The sequence below is a fragment of the Lottia gigantea genome (assembly GCF_000327385.1).
Source record: "Lottia gigantea unplaced genomic scaffold LOTGIsca_107, whole genome shotgun sequence".
Lineage (NCBI taxonomy): Eukaryota > Metazoa > Mollusca > Gastropoda > Lottiidae > Lottia > Lottia gigantea.
In genome coordinates, this window is record NW_008706931.1 from 441,628 (window position 1) to 461,844 (window position 20,217).

Genomic DNA, 20,217 nt, shown 5'->3' on the forward strand with positions numbered 1-20,217 from the left:
GTATAACTAGAACTAAGCAGTTAAGGCAGTTTTTATCTAATATAGGAAAGTGGTTGATTTTTTCAAAGTGTGACACTTTTAAATTTAGAGTTTATTTCGTCAGTTTTATTCTAAGGAGAGTGACAGACCCGACAGATTTCTCGGAAGCATATAGACCTAACGGTGTGTACTGTTAATAGGAAATTCAGTTTGTAGGACTACTCGGCTTGTTATATGAGAGCAAAATGCATTAACTTGTGTTCAATGGATATTTCATTTGTTCTCGTACATATTTGTAATTTGCGATTTGATTGTGAAGTGAAATGAACGAAGACAATATTACTATTTTCAACAATCTAAGTCTGATACTCGCTAGCATACAAAATGAAACAACGTGAATTTTTACATAAAGCTATAGTCTTGATTGATCTTGATTGATCTTGATTTGATTTGATTCTATTGTGGTTATTTAAAGAAGAGTTTTGAATACAAAAGTAAGCATGTTATTGAGATTTCTATAATGTATTTCCATATCTCGATCTGAATATCATCAACAAAACTGAATATCATTTAAAATGATAGACGTAGTTTTACAGTAACTGAATTACATTTTCAGATCATCAGTAATATTCAAATTCGTGAAATTATATTACGATGGACTGTTGCACAGTCGGTTACAGTGTTGGAATATTTATATAACGTCATGTGCTTGTTTACGCCAAACAAATGATGCTCAAGATCTCTAATCTGGATTGATGTGTTGAAGTCTGGTGACTGTCATTTTGAATATCAATATTTGAAATCATTTGAAATGAATTATATTTTTGGATCATCAGAAACATTTAATTTTGTAAACCTGTATAACAACGGTCTGTAGCATAGTCGGTTAGGTCGTTGGAATCTTTACGTTCCAAGTGATGTGCTTGGTTACGTCAAACAAAAATGGTGGTGAAGGGTTCTTAGTTCATTCGGCGTTTTAAAGTCTGGCGATACTGAATTAGTCATCTCTGCTCATTTTGTGAAGTCAATTTGTGAAAATTAAAAGCTTTCCTATATGAGGCGTTTGATCAAAGTTGGCGAATTTTTTTAACAGTACGTGAAGTGAAAAACGAAAATATTCTACAATGCAACGTCTATTAACAGCCATTATATACAGCAAGAAAACACGTCCATATGAATGCATTTAATTATAAAGTTCAGGCTTCTTTTCTGTCTGAAAGATAATAATTCCTGTTTATTTTAGACTTAATAAGTCCACGGTTTGATTGTACCTGATAATATGTCTTTCTTGTTGCCATAGAAACACACATTCAACTAATTACCATGTGGTATAATATGATTTTTTATTCTTTACTCTGGAATTAGAATTTAAAAGTTGTTAGGAGTATAAAATTTCACTGTTAACCACGCCGTAAAGAAAAACTTTACTGACACAGCGTTGTGAAATAACAATCACTGATGAAAGTTTTATAGCAACGTTTTGATGTGTTTCTCCCGTGTTATGCACTGTATAGAAAATCACTAAATCCGAGGAATTTTGCTGGGCCTCTTATACAACGAATGTGCCGTTGGATTTTACATTGGTAAAATTGCGAAATTCTATACATTAATAACGCAATGAGACAACCTATGAATGGAAATTAAGAAATGTGATTAAACTTTTTGTAAAAACATTAAAAGATATAACGAAATGTGAAAATTTATGAATGAAAACTACGATATGTGACAGTCTATTAATGAAAACTACAATATGTGACAATCTATGATAACTATGATTATGTGACAATCTGTGATAACTATATGTGATGTCTACTATGATATGTGACAATCTAGAAATTCCAATTGCGATATTTGCCTTTGCAATAAATGTTCTTTTAAGAAATGTGGCATTCCATAAAATATTCGAACTCAAAACAGAAAATGATGTACAGATAGCTGATATAATAACAATAAATAATAGAATAAATATGATGTATATATGTGGCAGAATATGAAATATATCGGTAATTAAGGCGTGAAATGGTAACGAACATAGTCAACAACACCATGAGTTCAGTGAATAACTCGTCAAGGGGCGAGAAGTCTGATAGCAATCCCCTGCTTTGGCTACCATCGGTCTTAGTTGCGGTGTCACTACTGTCATTTTTGGGATATTCGTTCGCTCAATTCCATCTGAAAGTGGCACGGAAGCGTCAAGCGGCTTTGGATTATATGGTTATTCGATCGCAGATGAATCGTAGAAGGACATTGATTCCGTTATGTAATACGTACAACATCAGCATTCGTGAACTAGGTTCCTCAGTTAGGATCAAAGGACCAAGTGCTTCGGAGTGCCTTAAGAGCGCAAATTCTTTTAATTCATATTTCACTCGTACGGACTACAACCGCACCAAAGCTGACACAATAGAGACTAGGTCCTTGGATGTTCCTTTACCGAAAAGGAACTATCATGAACCCGCCAAGACAAATGCATTTGAAAAACAAGATGCTGCCATTTGCTTATCAAATCTTACTTCATTTAGCGAAGCAGAAGATGAGTTTGCTCGTCTGAGGAACAAACGTGCTCCTAGATTTAGTTTAGCTAGTATCCATATGGACGAAAGTCTTGAAAAGTGGCGTAAAAAGAGAAGAATACTCGGAAGTAGCTTTTCTATGGATGAGTACTGGCTGGGTAATAAGGAACGAGTCCACGAACATAATCTGATGGAAGATTCGTTTGATAAATCAGTGTGCAGCAGAAACTTCTCAGGACTAGATAAATCTGCCCAAAACAGCATTAAGTTACATATTCCTGCCACTCAACCGCAACCCATAAAGGAGCAGTCTGAAATAGGAGATAAACGAAAACGTCTCGTCCAATCAAAAAGGATAATAATTGACCGCTCTTTGGATCTAATCAGTGTGTATTCTAAAAGCAAAAAACTGTCTACGAAAAAATATCTAAGCAATAAAGAGCCAATTTCAGACGATCTGCATTGGACGTACATAACCCCTGATAGCCACGCTGAGTCTTTTTCCCAACGGTCCGGACGAAGCTCAAAATTTGTAAAACGGAAGTTTCAAAAATCAGACAAGCGGATTCTGAGCAGCTTTGACCGCTCAGATCAGAAAAGTAGATCATATAAGAAATCTAAGGTTTTAAAAGCAACGAAAATGTTTAGAAGTCGACAAAATAAAATATTTTCCGCAATTCACAAACAAGTTGTGCCGAAGGCTGACGACAAATTTTTGACGACGAATGACACTTCGGTGAGCTCAGACCCTTTAACGACACGAATACCTCCACTTGAACATGATAATAATACTAGTTTGAATAAGGTACACAACATTCCATCTCGACCAGTGTCTCCACATTCAAGGAATTCATCAGATTCTATGATTAAAAGTGAACAATTTCCATTGTTATTGAATCCTAATGCCGAAGGTCCAAACTGGCAACAACGGATTTCAATTGCACATCTAGCAAATTCTACAAGAAGCAATACTGATAGAAGTGACGGGAGTTCTAATTCTCCTCGATATTTGACAGTTTCAGAACAATGCTATGGTCGATCGTGTACTAGTGAAACGGATTCAGAGTCCCAAAATAGTCCATCGAATCCTCTGTTATCTTATGAAAAATTACTCAAAGTTAATAATACAACGAAGGATGCTTCAGCTTCATTTCGTAGTGACGGAATCTGGTTTGGACGAGCAAATATTGTAAACTCATTTGGGGACACTGAGAGGACAGTGGTGGCTGGAGATGAAATGGGGAATTATGAGTTATACAACACCAGGAATGACAACGATTTCTTACGTAAGAGACAACACTACCATAATATTAAATCAGGGTGGCCATCTTGCAATGCTTTTCAAGATGTTCAAGGTGAGTGAGCTCTATTCTTAACTTAACTGAAAGGTAACAGAAATGTCATTTCTAAACATGATTGAAATACTGAAAACTACAATTATAGTCGATAAACTCATTTCTACTGCTTTGTCTGAAGTCCATTTAACCATGTTTGACTGATGTGCCTATATTTACATGTATAAGCATTTGAAATAAATATATATATTAAGTTTCTTTTACCTTTCAGTATATGTACAAATTAATCAGATACTCTAAATAGAATAAATTTTTCAGACTTACTTTTCTGCCCAAATGTGGGTGGGGAATTATTTGCTTGGAAGACAGATCCAAAGTGCAATTTTAACAACAGAATTAATTTGATTCAACGTCTGATGAAGCCCATTAGTGGATCCAAAAGTGCAATTCTAACCACTTCCTAATACTCTTTATACCATTAAATTAAACTTGACGTGTTAACATTTTTCTTCCAAGCCCTGAAAGAATTTCCTGTAGTTTTGTGTGCTAATTGTCTTTGAGTGATGGTATAGAATTGAAAATGCGCATCAGTAGGGTTAAATGAGACTCGAGGGAGCCATTGCTTGTGTTCAGCCATTAGTCATAATGTCTCATTACTGAAATCTTTGGCTTTAAAAAAAAGAAGGTAGGTTGACAATATAAGTTTAACAATGAGTATCAAAATGAAAATGAAATAAAATGGAATAATTACGTTTGGTTTTTCTGCATCACAAACGGCATTATGAAGACAGTGTACAATGAGGGAAATTTTATCATTTTGTCTCATTACTGAAATCTTTGACTTGGGTTGACATTGACAATACAAGTTTAACTATGTATATTCAAAATAAAATAAAATAGGATGGAATTTTTGGGTCTAACATGGACTAATAAATGCAGTGTGCAATGAGGGAAATTTTGCCATATTGTCTCTTTACTGAATTCATTTGGCTCAAAATGCTAGTTTAACAATTTATCTCCCAAATAAAATTAGATAAAATGCAGCTTTCACATCTTGCTCTTATGCACCTAGTTGAGCTATCTAAAAAGGCAACGCAATACAGTGCGCATTGGGGAGGGGGGAGTGGTTAATTACCATTTTATCTCATTACTGAAATATTTTGGCTTCTTCTATTCTTAATTAAAAACCGTGGACTGACAATATAAGACAAACAATAAATTTCAAAAATTAAATGAAATAAAGTTGTTTTTACTTTTCTGCGCCTCAATGAGATAATAAACACATGCAACACCCTGCAGTGTGCAATGAGTGAATTTTGAAAGCGGTATAAACCTACTTTTTTCGATTTCCAACTTTCAAGGGATCTTAAGATTCTTGTGACAGTTTCGTCAATCATTACTTGTTTTTATTGCCTTCTTATCATAACCTTAAGAGGTGTCTAATGGGAATTGAATGATGAAATAAGGAAATAGATTTTTGACATAATCAATTTAAAATGATTTGGTGATTTCAAGAGCCTGTTACACGTATTTTTCACAAGTTATTTGAGGGATTATCGAGACACTGCGACACTGATATCATCTATTTTACATCATTCCAATTCTCAGTGAAACCTCTATAGTATTTTACAATTCCACTATTAAGCTTTATATGTCTTTTTACGCCCTTGGGTATAATTAGCAGCTTTGCGATAGTGACGTAAACATGAATCTTGGCATCCGTTTTATGATATATTGAATCATGTGAATTTCATTAGTGGCAATTTCTAACAAATTAATCCCGAGAGGCCTTAATAATTAATTACATAGTCAAGTATCCTATATCGGCTTGAAAAACCTGTTTGTGTTGCTAAGGAAGCACCGGAAGTAGTGTGTCACAGTCTGTCAGATGTGGTCTTTGTCATGTCATGGATTGTAACCATTCTAAACTATTTGGAAAATAAGATTATCATTGGAAATGGTAATTTAAGTTCCAAGGAAATGTCAGAAGAAAAAAAAGCAAATTCTGAGGAGACTTAATGCCAGGAGCATTAAAGAAAACTCAAATCATTGTTACCTTTTGAATGGAATATCGATCTGACATTGTTAAAATTCATTTGTGTTATTGTTCAAACCTCTTAACGTGTTAGTAAATTAAATTATGTGTTTATCTTTTGAAAAATTATGTTTTTGTTTTGGAAGTCAATGTGGTAGGAGGAAAAGGACAAGATCCAAATTACCCTTCGATATTTGATAAGAAGTTCTGATGCTTCCGCATGTGTGTTGTATGTGTCTAATAATGTGTAAAAAACATACAGAAAATATCCAAATTACTTCGAATATTTGACTTCTGTTATCCTGTTTTCGAGTTTGTGTTCTTTTTGTTTAATGTCGCTTACAGAGCACCTAAATAACTGTTCTATTGACAATATAGTGGGTGGAGTATGTCACCTAATGCTGTAGAGTGAGTGTAGAAGAGGATTGAACTTTTTATACCATTTGTCATAGCAAAATATCAAAAATGAACGGCACTACTGGAAACCTTTCGTCCATTAAACCGGAAGTCATATGGATACCATATAGTTTTTTGATTGTACTAATGATAGCCGTACTAGCTTTTTCCTTTGTACGATACCACAGACGGAAAATCACAAAACGAAAATGGACCAAAGAGTACGCAGATGAAAATTTGCATATTCAAAGAGCTGGAATTCACGGGATCACTTGCAACTCCAATGACATGAGACTTGTTGATTTGGGATCATCAATGATGCATCCAGAAATCTTAAGATTGTGTACCGACTTTTCGATCCAATCATTACCCAACTTCGCTCGGCACAATTTAGAACTGAAATCCAGTAAAGACACGGATGAGTCCGTAGATGTTAATAAGATAGTCATAGAAGATTGGATGGAACACAAGGAGCTAAAACAAATGAGAATCTCAAATCTTTCAGCGGGGATCCATAAGGACACTTCAGCAACCTTCCAGAAGGATGCTCTTGTAAGCTTCCAAAAAGATGGTTCAGAAAATTTTGATCATGACTTGGTAGAGATTGGAATCGATGAAGTGTGTGAATCTTGCAAGAGGATTGTGTTACAGTATCACAAACATAATCCGCATCGATTGAAAACATTGAAGGATTCGCTACACTCTCATCCACCATACCCATTTGAAACGCAAGCAAATTCATTCGTTCCTATTGTAAATAACGAACTTAAAAGTGCAGAACATTTTTGTTTGTGTAAATGTCGATGCTGCAATGCCAATGTTAACCGTGAACCAGTGACACCAATCTTGCAACCCAAAACTGAAGATGTTGTGACTGTCGGCAATGAACGTCTTGGAGAGTACCATGATTCTCTGATACAATCAGAAAGCCAGCATACTTCTCATTTGAATGACAACATAGTTTGTCCCAAAGGCGATATCTATGCGATACCTGAAAAGAAATGGTGGTCACATAAAATCTTCAACGACAAATACGTTAAACCTACTAAAAATACAGATATGTTCGAAAGAGCTATTGACAAGGTTGCCTCTATGGTTGATATAGATCTGTCGCAACGGAAATGTTACGAAAACACCAAAACTGGAGTGACAAATCACGGGAAGGCTTTACCAAAACGAAAACGATCATATGTTCGAAAATCAGTTTCAAAGAGAAGGCATCGAAACTCTCTTTCAATGTCTCAAGCTAAAAGCACGTCTCAAAGCTACGTAAGTAGCTATCATAAACGACCTTTGTCGCAAATTAGAATCGCAACAGATTACAGTTCAACGACAAGCAGTGAAAGACAATCCGATGATGAATATCGGTCGTACGAAGAAATATGGTCTGGTCGTAACGACATCGGACAAGCTTCCAACATCCATAACGATACGTTTAAAAATCAACTTTCTTCAACGTCTCGCAACACGAAACCAGATTGCCATCGGTCAAAAGGATGCCATAAATCATATTTGCCCAGAATAAATTTCCATTACAGTCAAACAATGACAGAAAAGTTTAAAGAGCCATTGAACATGGATTCAATTAGTGACTGTAGCGTGAATGTGAAAATGAAATTACCTCCAGAATTACAAATAAATTCTTCAAGTGAAAATTCTGTCGCTTATGAGAAATGGTTATCACGAGAAACCTCCCAGATCAATTCTAACCTGATTGAGATGGCGAAATTACCCGGAAAGTCGAATACTGAATCCAATAGAGACCCTGACATACAAAAACAATTGAAAGTAGACGATAAGAGAAAAGACGACATAAGATCAATAGCTCAGTCTTGCCATCATCAATTAATAAAGTGTACAACACTTCACAATCCATACGATCAATACTTTAATTGTACAGGTAGGTTTTGACTCTTGTTATTAAACCTCTATACACGATGTTTATCATATATTTGCGTGTATAATGCGCAGTGTTTTGAAAATCTTAACAATCGTTTTGAAGGTTAAGCACGATGATTATTTTCGGATATAATGACTGGCACTGTCCTTTATGAAATATGATGTCTTATGGTCCAACAACTTTTTTTTTACCGAATCGCATTTTGACAATTATTTTTGTATGAATTGAAATACCAACTCCAATATAGTGCTCAGAGTTTTAGTTTTTGTGTTGATGAAAATGACAAACAAACAAACATAATTAAGCTTATAATGGGTCAAGAGATACCAATTGAATGAAATTGTGCCCTAGCAGCTCTATTCGCCTACTTGTTTTCCATGTTGAACTATACTACTGAGGATACCAGTCACATTTTAGCTCCAGTTCAACGAGCTCTGACCGAATAGTTATAAGTTGAGGGTTTTTTCTTGCAAAATATTCTCATTGTCGACTACAGTTCGTCCAAATTATGCCTTCGTTTTGTTTCACATCGGTTTCAAGTCAGTCAGAATGGCGTCCGAGGATCCATGTGCTACAGACTGTTGGAAAATCACATAATTCCTTTTAAAATACTTCAAACTAGGAATTGTACTCACTATTTCTATAGATGTCTTTTCCATATATCACAGAGTATCTTATTTTGACGAGTCGTCATTTTAACTTTCGAACGCAGAAAATTCCCGACAGATATGGATTTGGAGACTCAAATTACGATGATGAGCTTTGAACGCTATTACCGCTTAGCTCAGCTAATAAAATTCCAGTTTCTGAGACTACCTGTCCCTTTAAGACCCATAGGCTAATATCGCTGATCATTAGTGCGTTCAGTGGCAGAAAAAGTAAGATGTAAAACACCATTTCATTTGTTTACCGAGTCAAATTATAAGACAATTACCAGATAGATTTATCTATAAAAAAGATTATCTGTAATTTAATCCTAGATAATAATCTGTAATACAGATTATATAGTAAATTATTCTATATAAGGAACAAAACCACACCCAGTAATACGAACATAATAACACAAAGATTACGTTATGGATTTTGTAATATGTGTATCCTATATTCCAATGACCTGGTGGTAACAACCAGTACCATTTCGTACTAAGCAATCACCCTGGGCTAACTCTCAAATTCATGTTTGCTTGCAGTAGCAGTCAATATTAAAGTAATGGTTAACATTGACTGTCTATTGGGAATACAGATTTATTTGCACCATTCTGATTAAGAGTTAGATGGTTGATGTGGCTTAAATGCCTGAGAATTACAATCAAGTTATATCAAGAACTTTTTATTTTGCTATTACAGATGCAGAAAAGATGAATCAAGTTGTACCAAAAAGTAATGAAAATCGAACTGGTGATATATATTGGTTAGACATACACAACGAAGATACGATAGTTTAAAACAACATAATATTAATATACAGAGGTTTGAAATGTATCAGAGTGTGACAATATTGGATAACGTCCATAACTGGAATTGCAAGATAGAAAAGTAGTTCAGGATTTTTATGTCATACTTTTTGTACCTTCTATACCTTGCAGTGTACAATAAGAAAATTTTGCCATTTTGACTGTCAAGGGTTCACAAGATGCATAACTTAAGTACCTTTATTGTCCTAACCAAAAGGAATAAACTCAATTTCCAAGTCAGCAGAACTTGTTCTGGATAAAAATCAGTCTAGGAATTGTACTCTAGATGACGACTCAATAAGATAAAACATTTAGTTGAAATGACACAAAATGTTATAACTGATCACTATACATTCAAATATACAGTATGTGAAATAATGTGAACTGACGTGATATTGTGGTATGAATATATGAATAGAATAATAATATTGGCGAATTACGTGATATAATATGTGGTAAGATTAAAACGTGAACATGGTTAACTTACGTGATATGTTGGTATGAATATAGAAGAATAGAATAATAATATGGGCGAATTATGTGGTATGATATGTGAAGAATGAAAAAGAGTAAAATAACGTGAATGCGGATGACAAATAGTATGAATATATGAATAGAACGAAAAAGTTTGAATGTAGATGACTTACGTAATATAATGTAACATGAATAGAGCATGAATGTTAATAACTTACGCGATATTTTAAGGTGGTATAAATAGAACATGAATGTTAATAACTTACGCGATATTTTAAGGTGGTATAAATAGAGCATGAATGTTAATAACTTACGCGATATTTTAAGGTGGTATAAATAGAACATGAATGTTAATAACTTACGCGATATGTTAAGGTGGTATAATTAGAACATGAATGTTAATAACTTACGCGATATGTTAAGGTGGTATGAATAGATAAGGAATGTTAATAACTTACGCGATATGTTAAGGTGGTATAAATAGAACATGAATGTTAATAACTTACGCGATATGTTAAGGTGGTATAATTAGAACATGAATGTTAATAACTTACGCGATATGTTAAGGTGTTATAAATAGAACATGAATGTTAATAACTTACGCGATATGTTAAGGTGGTATAAATAGAACATGAATGTTAATAACTTACGCGATATGTTAAGGTGTTATAAATAGAACATGAATGTTAATAACTTACGCGATATGTTAAGGTGGTATAAATAGAACATGAATGTTAATAACTTACGCGATATGTTAAGGTGTTATAAATAGAACATGAATGTTAATAACTTACGCGATATGTTAAGGTGTTATAAATAGAACATGAATGTTAATAACTTACGCGATATGTTAAGGTGGTATAAATAGAACATGAATGTTAATAACTTACGCGATATGTTAAGGTGTTATAAATAGAACATGAATGTTAATAACTTACGCGATATGTTAAGGTGTTATAAATAGAACATGAATGTTAATAATTTACGCGATATGTTAAGGTGGTATAAATAGAACATGAATGTTAATAACTTACGCGATATGTTAAGGTGTTATAAATAGAACATGAATGTTAATAACTTACGCGATATGTTAAGGTGGTATAAATAGAACATGAATGTTAATAATTTACGCGATATGTTAAGGTGGTATAAATAGAATATGAATGTTAATAACTTACGCGATATGATAAGGTGGTATAAATAGAACATGAATGTGGATGACTTAAGTGATATGATAATGTGGTATAAATAGAACATGAATGTGGTTGACTTAGGTGATATGATAATGTGGTATAAATAGAACATGAATGTGGTTGACTTAGGTGATATGGTAATGCTGTATAAATAGAACACGAATGTGGATGACTTAAGTGATATGGTTATGTTGTATAAATGGAACATGAATGTGGGTGACTTAGGTGATATGATAATGTGGTATTAATAGAACATGAATGTGGATGACTTAGGTGATATGATAATACTGTATAAATAGAACATGAATGTGGATGACTTAGGTGATATGATTATGTTGTATAAATGGAACGTGAATGTGAATGACTAACTGGAACAATGAAATTATCTAAGGAGATTTTTCGGGAACATGGTCCCAGTCCTTCGACCTTGCACTAAAGTGAATGTTGAATAAGCTTGATGCAATTAGATGCAACAAAAAAGGAGATCTAAAAATTTAATCGAATAGTGAAATTCTAAACCAATATTTTTAAATGTTATATTATCGATCAACTCCTTATTTTAAAGACTAATTATATTTGATAAAAACAGTTGCAATGGATATAACACTTGTGAAATTAAAACATGTAAAGCAATAATCGAAGGCAGTTTTTACTTTTATGTACGTTTATAGATTTCCAATAATATACATGATATAGTATAGTATACATATCAATTCAACATATTACGACACATTGAATCACACTAACAAGTATTATTGTACCAGAAAATGAAATTAAAATTAAATGTAGTTTGGGGTATTGAGCACGAGCATCGCCGTGCAGTGTGTAATTATCAAAATTATGTCACGACAACGCACCAGCCTACTCCATTTCAATTTTCAACTTTAAAAATGAAATTACGTTTTACTTTTCTGCACCATGTGAGCAACGCCATGCAGGGTGCAATAAGGGAAATTTTGTTTGTAGAAAACAGTGCCTCAGTCCTATTCCAACAATTCGTCATTGTTATCAACGTCCGCAGCTTCGACGTTTTAATTCGACCCATTCAAAGATCAGGTTCGAAGGAACTAACCTACTGCTCTACAACCTCAATCTACATAAAAAATCGCTTTACCAACAAAAATTAATGAAAGTTTCCCTCACTTTGATGTTGATGATCTTAAGGGAAAAACCGTGTGTCAACAAGGCATGGGGACACCGGGTGCGATCAACGAATCTTTATATATGGAGAAGGTGGGCGATTTGGGGCCAAATAAATGTCACAGGGCGTCCTATGGCACTAGGTATTTAAGAACTCAATAATGAAGAATTTGAGAGTAAGGGAGGGGCATAAAGGTAATAATTGCATAAAATATAGATCACAATCCTCAATAAAGATTGCCAATCAATTATATACCAATCTGTCATATTCGATATAAATTCATGACTGATCATGATTGAATTTACATTATGATTAAAAACCAGAGTCATCAATCAAAGTAAACTTTGACAAATTTGATATATAATCTTTTGGACTATACACGACTGCACGCCAATGCTGATCCCTTTACCGAAACCTTGGGTGGCTCAGTGAATTTGAATTGCAAGATAACCTGGAGGTATAGGTTCAATCCCACATAGAGCTAATAACATCAGATTTTTCAAGCCGGTTATAGGTGTAGGTCGGAATGGAAAAAACATCTAGTATTTGGGATGGATCAATAAAGCTAGTCCCATAGTGTTACGGGCTATGCACGTTATAGACTCCCCAACATTTGAAAACTGAAAAAATTCTCCGATTGCACTGCATGGCTTTGCAAAACCACGCTTCGGATATATTTTCAATTAACTGTGGTCTGAAAAGTTACTATGAATTCAAAAATATACTGTGTCTCTCCCTTGGCATGAATTAGTCGATTTTTGTTACCCTGAACAATCAATTGACAACAACTGTTAGCTTACTTAGAAAACTGAGTGCAATCAGTAAGTAAGCCTAACGAGGGAGTTGTGTTCGTAAAATGACACAAAAACTGATGTCCTGTTGAACAACTGTGTCTGGGGTATGTAGTTATTGCTGTGGGCTGAGTGAAAGGTAGGGAATAAATAACGAATTTAAAAGTAGGCTATAACAACTAAGTTCACGAGGATCATGTCTATGGAGGTATAACGGTGCCAAAATTATTCAGTGTGTCGAAGTTTTGAAATAAAAAATATAGTCATCACAAAATGCATATGTCAATGCTGCAAAGTACCAGTGTCGATGTGCAAAAATAAAAAATGTATATCAACTCCAAAATCCAATGACATGCCACACGAATGCAGCTAGCATTCAACACTTTGAACTTAAAAAAGAATTAGACATTTTGTATTACGCACTTTGCATTAGTAAGCCTTGCCAGATAACAAAATTCAAAATGTCGAGCTTAACTGATTTTTTTTTTAGCAAAGTTAGGTATTTGAGGTAACCGGAAGGGAAAAGCGCCCCTATTTCCCACTCCTATTTCCCAACCTATGGCAGATATATGAGTTCTGTTTTTTTTCTAATGTCCAAAAAAAAGCAAATGTGGATATTCCCTGCAAATATCAGCTTTGTTGCTTTGTAACTTTTGAAGATAATTTTTTTTTGGGATATGAGCACTTTTGTGCAGTAATTCTTTTAACAAAATTAAAAAAAAAACGTTCAGTTGTTTTTTTCAATAAGGTTTTATGTGTTTTTAAAGGTTCCTGGGGTCTTATTAATAGAAAAGGTCTAAAACATGAGCCAAATTGGGTTATTAGGAAAATAACAGTTAATTAAAAACAATTACAGAAAAACAATGAATTTTTTTTTTACATGGGACTTCTACACGCAAAGTTCTCATATCCAAATAGAGTTTTATAATCACTCCATAAGGTATATGCCGCTAATGAGAAGTCTCTAATGCAAGAATTGCCAATGCTGCATTCGTGTGGCATGTCATATCCATTTTGTATTTTTGCATATCGACATTATATGTACTTTGCAGCATTGATATATGCATTTTGTATGCAACAATTGAATAGTTTTGGCAACGTTATACCTCCATATATCTACCGGATGCGCCTTTGCCAAACCTCGTGGCATTGATCTTTCCTGGATTATCCATATCCATATACAGCTGGGTATGAAATAATGAGAAAAGATGAATTATACAAAGGTCACCATACTGAGATTAGATCCCATGACCACTTTATTCGACTTCAACAAGCAAATGACTAGCATTGATTCCAACGCCAATCATCATGCCAACTGTTGAGCAGGAGCTGTATTATCCCGCTCATCGACCAACAACAATTTTCCATGTTCGGACAACAGATGAACAGGCAGTATAGACAATAATTTGAAGGTTATTTATCAATGATGTATTGACAGTAAATGATCCGTTAAAGAGATAATTACATCCAACAGCTTTGAAACAATGTTATTCAATGAAAAACCCTTAAATATGTAGCAGAACATGCTAAAGGCGGAGAAAATATCTCTTATAATATTATAAAGTTTTACACGCTAAGATATCGCGAACACAATTCATATAGCCATGTCAAGGGATTGTAAAGAGGTTTTCTAAACTTTATATGTGAATTGGAGACACTGATGGCAATTATTTGCACCATTCCAATTGTAGTCAGACATCGAATATTAATCACTATCGCAAATGCTCCCTTATATATGTCGATATACGGTTAAGTATCTCTATAATTACGGGAACCACATACATCTGACGAATATTTAGAATGTTGCAAATAGAATATAAATGGGCTCAATAAAAATACAAAGTTCAGAATATATCTTAACAATCCCTTTAATGCCACACAAATTTAGAAAAATAAACTTCGCTCCGGGCATCTGTTTGCTTTGTTAAAGACTTGTCAGAAAGGAACTGAAGTATTCTTCAGACTATTGTTTTCTTACCATAAACATAATGTAACCATGCAGTGAAACAGAACAAAACATATAGACAAAACGATTTTCTATAGAAGGATTTTTTTAATGATTACTTAAAGTTGGCATACCACATACGAACATAAAATCTTTATATTAGATTTTGTAAGAATTAGATCCAATACACCAAAGTGACATGATCCTGTCTAACATTCAGCTCATGGGGACATGCATAAAATCTTTATTTTACATGGGTCAGAATTAGATCCTATGTAATCAAGAACATGATCACAAGATGTGACCTAGAATCCATCAATCAATGTGCAGGTACCATCGCCAATAGATAAAAACTGCTAAAATATTACATATTTCCATGGTATAGCAACAATATCATAAGAGAATGAAATAATTTGAATTGTTCGAGTTAAACGCCTTGTTTATCTGGAAACCCTACTGTTTTAATTTTTATCAATTTACTTTGTTTTGTTTGGTTTCACCCCAATAGATATTTTGTTTTATAATGTGTCACTATATAATAGTCACTGATATCTTTTAACTTTACTCATTTGACTTTTAATAATGTTAATCCGACAATACGTTTTTCTACAGTTTAAGTAGGTACTAAAAAAACGTATAAAAATGATATTTTTAAAATTTGTTAGAAATGAAGTGGGTATACAAACCATTTTTGCTATTTTGTAACAGGGTTAAAGAAGAGGTGAATTAATCTATACATAATAGTGAGTAGGTTCAGCTATTATCTACAAGTTCTACAAGTAAAATCTCATCAAATTAGCTCAACAGTAGTTAGCACTACTAATCAACAAATGACTTTACAGGACAAACAATCAAACATTTTATGAATGAAATACCACATGTTATGATATTATTTGAAAATTGAAGAGGCACCAAAATTGGATTTCAATTCTAAAAAGGGATCCACAAAAGCCAGAGATGGACTTATTCCCTTTAAGTGTAAAGATGAGGAAAATTGTTGAGTGTTTGTTTGAAAAACTGTATAAGGATGTATTACTCGCCGTTAAAACCATATCCCTTATCAATAAATAGATGGGATCGTGAGTCATTTTATACAGGTTTGTATTAGGCGGCGAATTTAAACCAATCAACCCGACATTTTTCATGCAATAGGAGATGACCAAACTCATTTCATATTGACGAATTTTATGTGGGTGTTCATATTTAAAAAAAGAAAAAAGAAAAATTGTTAAAAAGTGTGTTAACTGGCTGCGGTGAAACGTTTTAGAAATATGTTATAGTTGCAGTCGTGTTGAAATGAAATAAAATGAATGGAGCTGAAGAGGCTAGGGTGTGATATTCCAAGGATCCAGGCAGTGGTTGTTCTGAAAAACCGGAGGTGAGTACAAATTAGATTTTTTTTCTTATACTTACAAGAATAGAGGCACTAGCCGTGTAATCCGTATTTTGCTGAAAAGGATGTGAACGCACCGCATCTACTGGTATGTTAAACAACCAATATAAATTCTAAGAGCTATTCGTGACGTCCCTAAAACAATCTGAATAGATATGATCACCGGCGTGACATGCAGAATAGGATCTAAATTATAATACCGAATAAATACAAACGTTCGTGTAAGTGAAATTCCCAAATGACTCACTGAAACACCTTTTTTCAATAGAATTTTTAATTATAACACATTTTAAGACTTTGCTCTGTGTGTTTTAAGAAAATAATTCGTGTTTTTCCAATAAGTTCTAGTGGGATTTAAAAGCTTTGAGACCAAAGGTCTAAGAATGCTCTCCTCTCTACGTGTTTTGCTAATAATAAAAAACATCATGGATATTAGATCATTCTTATACATTTTTTAGAACGTTTTTATTGGAATGCTGACTCTGATTTTTAGCTATTCAGTCATTCTTGCACTGTACTAGGGACAAATACAGCAGCTCTAGCTCCACTGACCAATGGGTTGCCAAGGGTCCCCACCCCAATGCTCAACTGACCATTGTACTCGACCCATATTTCATTGTTTAGTTTCAAAGTTTTCAAAATTGACTCAAAACATTGGTGTACAAACGATCAATACCTTTTTCCTAAACAGGATCACTAACTTATACCTAAACAGGATCACTAACTAATGCCTAAACAGGATCACTAACTTAATACCTAAACAGGATCACTAATGCCTAACCAGGATCAATAACTTATATCTAAACAGAACAAATAATTAATGCCTAAATAGGATCACTAACTAATGACTAAACAGGATCAATAAACAATACCTAAACAGGGTCAATAACCAATGCCTAACAGGGTCAATAACCAATGCCTAAACAAGATCACTAACTTAATACCTAAACAGGATCACTAATGCCTAACCAGGATCACTAACTTATATCTAAACAGAACAACTAATGCCTAAACAGGATTAATAAACAATGCCTAAACAGGATCAATAACGAATGCCTAAACAGGATCACTAACTTATGCCTAAACAGGATCAGTATAAATAAACCCATTATATGAGCAAAATGAAAGCGAAGATAGCTTGCGTTGCAAGGTATCATACGCCCACTGGCAGCTGTCAGAAATAAGAAAACAGTCTTTAATGACTAAAGTACGAATTTTCTCATATTGAAGAAATTATTTATGCTGAATAAATCCACAACAACCACTGGCAAGAAGCCAGAAATAGAAACACTAATCGTCAACCAAACCAATATCACGTACCCTACAACGGCCCTGTCTTCCATCGACCTCTACCACCTACCAATCGCCGACCACCAACCAACCCATCCAGCTATATCCCACCCCATCGCCGACCTACCCACAACACAGCCTACCAATCAAGAGGTAACCATCGACCCGACCAACAACAGAAACGACTACCAACCCACCGACGCCAACCAGTCCCCACTCATAAGGAGGAAGAACCCTTTGTGAAGGTGTTCTTCCAAGTTTTGCAGTGCCTCCATCATTTGGCAATCCTTACCCTTCAACAGCAAGGCCAACCAGCGTTTACCTTCAAACGCAAAGTCTCTGAGTTGGATAGTTCAGATAGTCCGTCCAGAAATGAAAACATCAGCTGTCGACGCGAATATTAGATCCCTCAATCGGACATGGCTCTGTAAGGTTACGCAGGTCCTGATCGACCATTACCAAACCACACTTCAAGAGAAGCTGACCACCATTCGTACCAAGTCTTTATCATCACCTGCCGTCGACCGCATCGTTTCTCATGCCCTGTCCTGGGCCCGCCGCTCCTATGGGAAACGTCTCACTCAAGCTGTAATCTCCAAATTCTACCAAACAATCAACGAAACAAAAACCAGAGTAACCATATCTCTACCAACTGAAATGGACACTACACCTGCACTATCTAGAGCCACCACGCTGACGAACCAAACCCCTAAACGAGCTCGAAGTTCACCTACTCCTAGTCCAGCAGACATAGGTAAACGCTCTCGTAGAGAGGGCACACCCCTTCTCTTTTCACTTTCAGACTCGTCTTCCCCTTCCACACCATCTGAATCTTCACCACGTGATCCAGGATCCGCCAACCTTTCTTCCTTCTATGCGTTTTTGGACCAGCAAACCACCCCTCAGTCTCCATCCAAGTCGAGACGTGTATCCAGACCTTCCCCTCCTCGAATCAGATCCCGGTCCGTTCCCAATGCTACAATTCTAACAAATACCAAACCAGTATCTAAAGAAATCTACCTTAATAATTGGATCATCTAACCTGAATCGAATTACCAAAACCAGTTCAGACACCGAAATACATTCTTACCCCGGTGCCCAAATCCATCACATACAGTCAATCCTGGAATCATACGACCATGATCCCAAACCTAATACCATTATTCTTCATGTAGGCCTCAACAACCGTGATCAGATACCAAAGACCTCCTTTAACCAAGCCCAGAAATTAATCGCCACAGCCAACAAAACCTTCCCAAACTCCAAGATCCTCTTCACATGTATAACCATTTCAAATTAAATCTCGAAGAAAGCACAACAGATCCTCAGCACTCTCAACAACATGATGATGGAGTCCAGTATCAACAGCGCAACAATCTTACCACCCTACGAAGAAGAATTCGAAACAGTTGATAATCTTCATTGGTCTCCAGAAACAGCAAACAGCATCTATTTGTTTTGGATACACCAGCTTCAAGCATCGAGTAAGTCTTTAAACTAATTACTGGGGATAAAAATACTGAGAGGCCACCGCTAGGCCAAACTGTAGTTAACTTGAGCCGCAAAATTCTCACACCTTCAGCATTCAATCTTAGACCGTGGACTTAAGTTTATTCCCACACCAAAGATAGCTAACTTGAATTATCTCCGACCATCCATTGAACGATTTCAACGAAATCTTAGCTGCACATATTTTTTTCGAAACCACCCCCACGTGGTGCTAGAACAATGTTTATTCCTAAATCCACGTGGACACCCCCTCAAGCCGCCATCCATCCTGAAATATTGAAAGCATTTGCGAGTATGAATAGCCAAATAGTGAACCTTTCCATAACACACGAAAAGCCTAATCTCACACGAGTGGAACGTGAAGCGTTAAACTTACTTAAGAAAGACGATAGCATTGTTATTAAAAAGAGTGACAAAGGTTCATGTTGTGTCATTCTGAATAGGGAGGATTACGTTTCAGAAGCAGAGAATCAACTAAATAATCCTAAACATTATGCCATTTTACCGAAACCAATTTTCAAAGAAACTGCTAACATGATTAATAATATTCTTGCCGATTTAGTCAAAACTAGTTATCTATATGACTATCTGTCTGCCAAACCTGATTGTCGCGAGAGACATTTGTACACTTTGCCTAAAATCCATAAGAATCCAACCAAGGAGTGGTTTATCTCGAATAAAATCCCTAAAGGCCGCCCGAGTATATCTGACTGTGGTAGTGAGTCATATGCAGTGTCAGAATACATTGATCATTTCTTACTACCTCTAGCATGCCAACATCGCGCCTACCTTAAAGACACAACCGATTTTGTCAATAAAATAAAAAATCTTCGAGTTCCCTCTAATGCTATTTTAATTTCTATCGACGTTTCTTCTATGTATACCAATATCGATAACACTACTGGTTTA

The 20,217-nt window shown here is 35.0% G+C and overlaps 2 protein-coding genes across 2 annotated transcripts; both read left to right on the forward strand.

Annotated features, from left to right (window-relative positions):
• Nucleotides 1-1,998: 1,998 nt before the first annotated feature.
• On the forward strand, nt 1,999-4,087 carry LOTGIDRAFT_170950 (hypothetical protein; the record flags this gene model as incomplete). The annotated part of the gene is made up of 2 exons (XM_009046816.1): nt 1,999-3,847; nt 4,059-4,087. 2 exons carry the CDS (start codon nt 1,999-2,001, stop codon nt 4,085-4,087), a joined length of 1,878 nt encoding a protein of 625 aa, XP_009045064.1.
• Nucleotides 4,088-6,287: 2,200 nt separating this feature from the next.
• LOTGIDRAFT_170951 (hypothetical protein) lies at nt 6,288-9,563 on the forward strand (the record flags this gene model as incomplete). The annotated part of the gene is made up of 2 exons (XM_009046817.1): nt 6,288-8,118; nt 9,466-9,563. 2 exons carry the CDS (start codon nt 6,288-6,290, stop codon nt 9,561-9,563), a joined length of 1,929 nt encoding a protein of 642 aa, XP_009045065.1.
• Between the last annotated feature and the right edge of the window lie 10,654 nt (nt 9,564-20,217).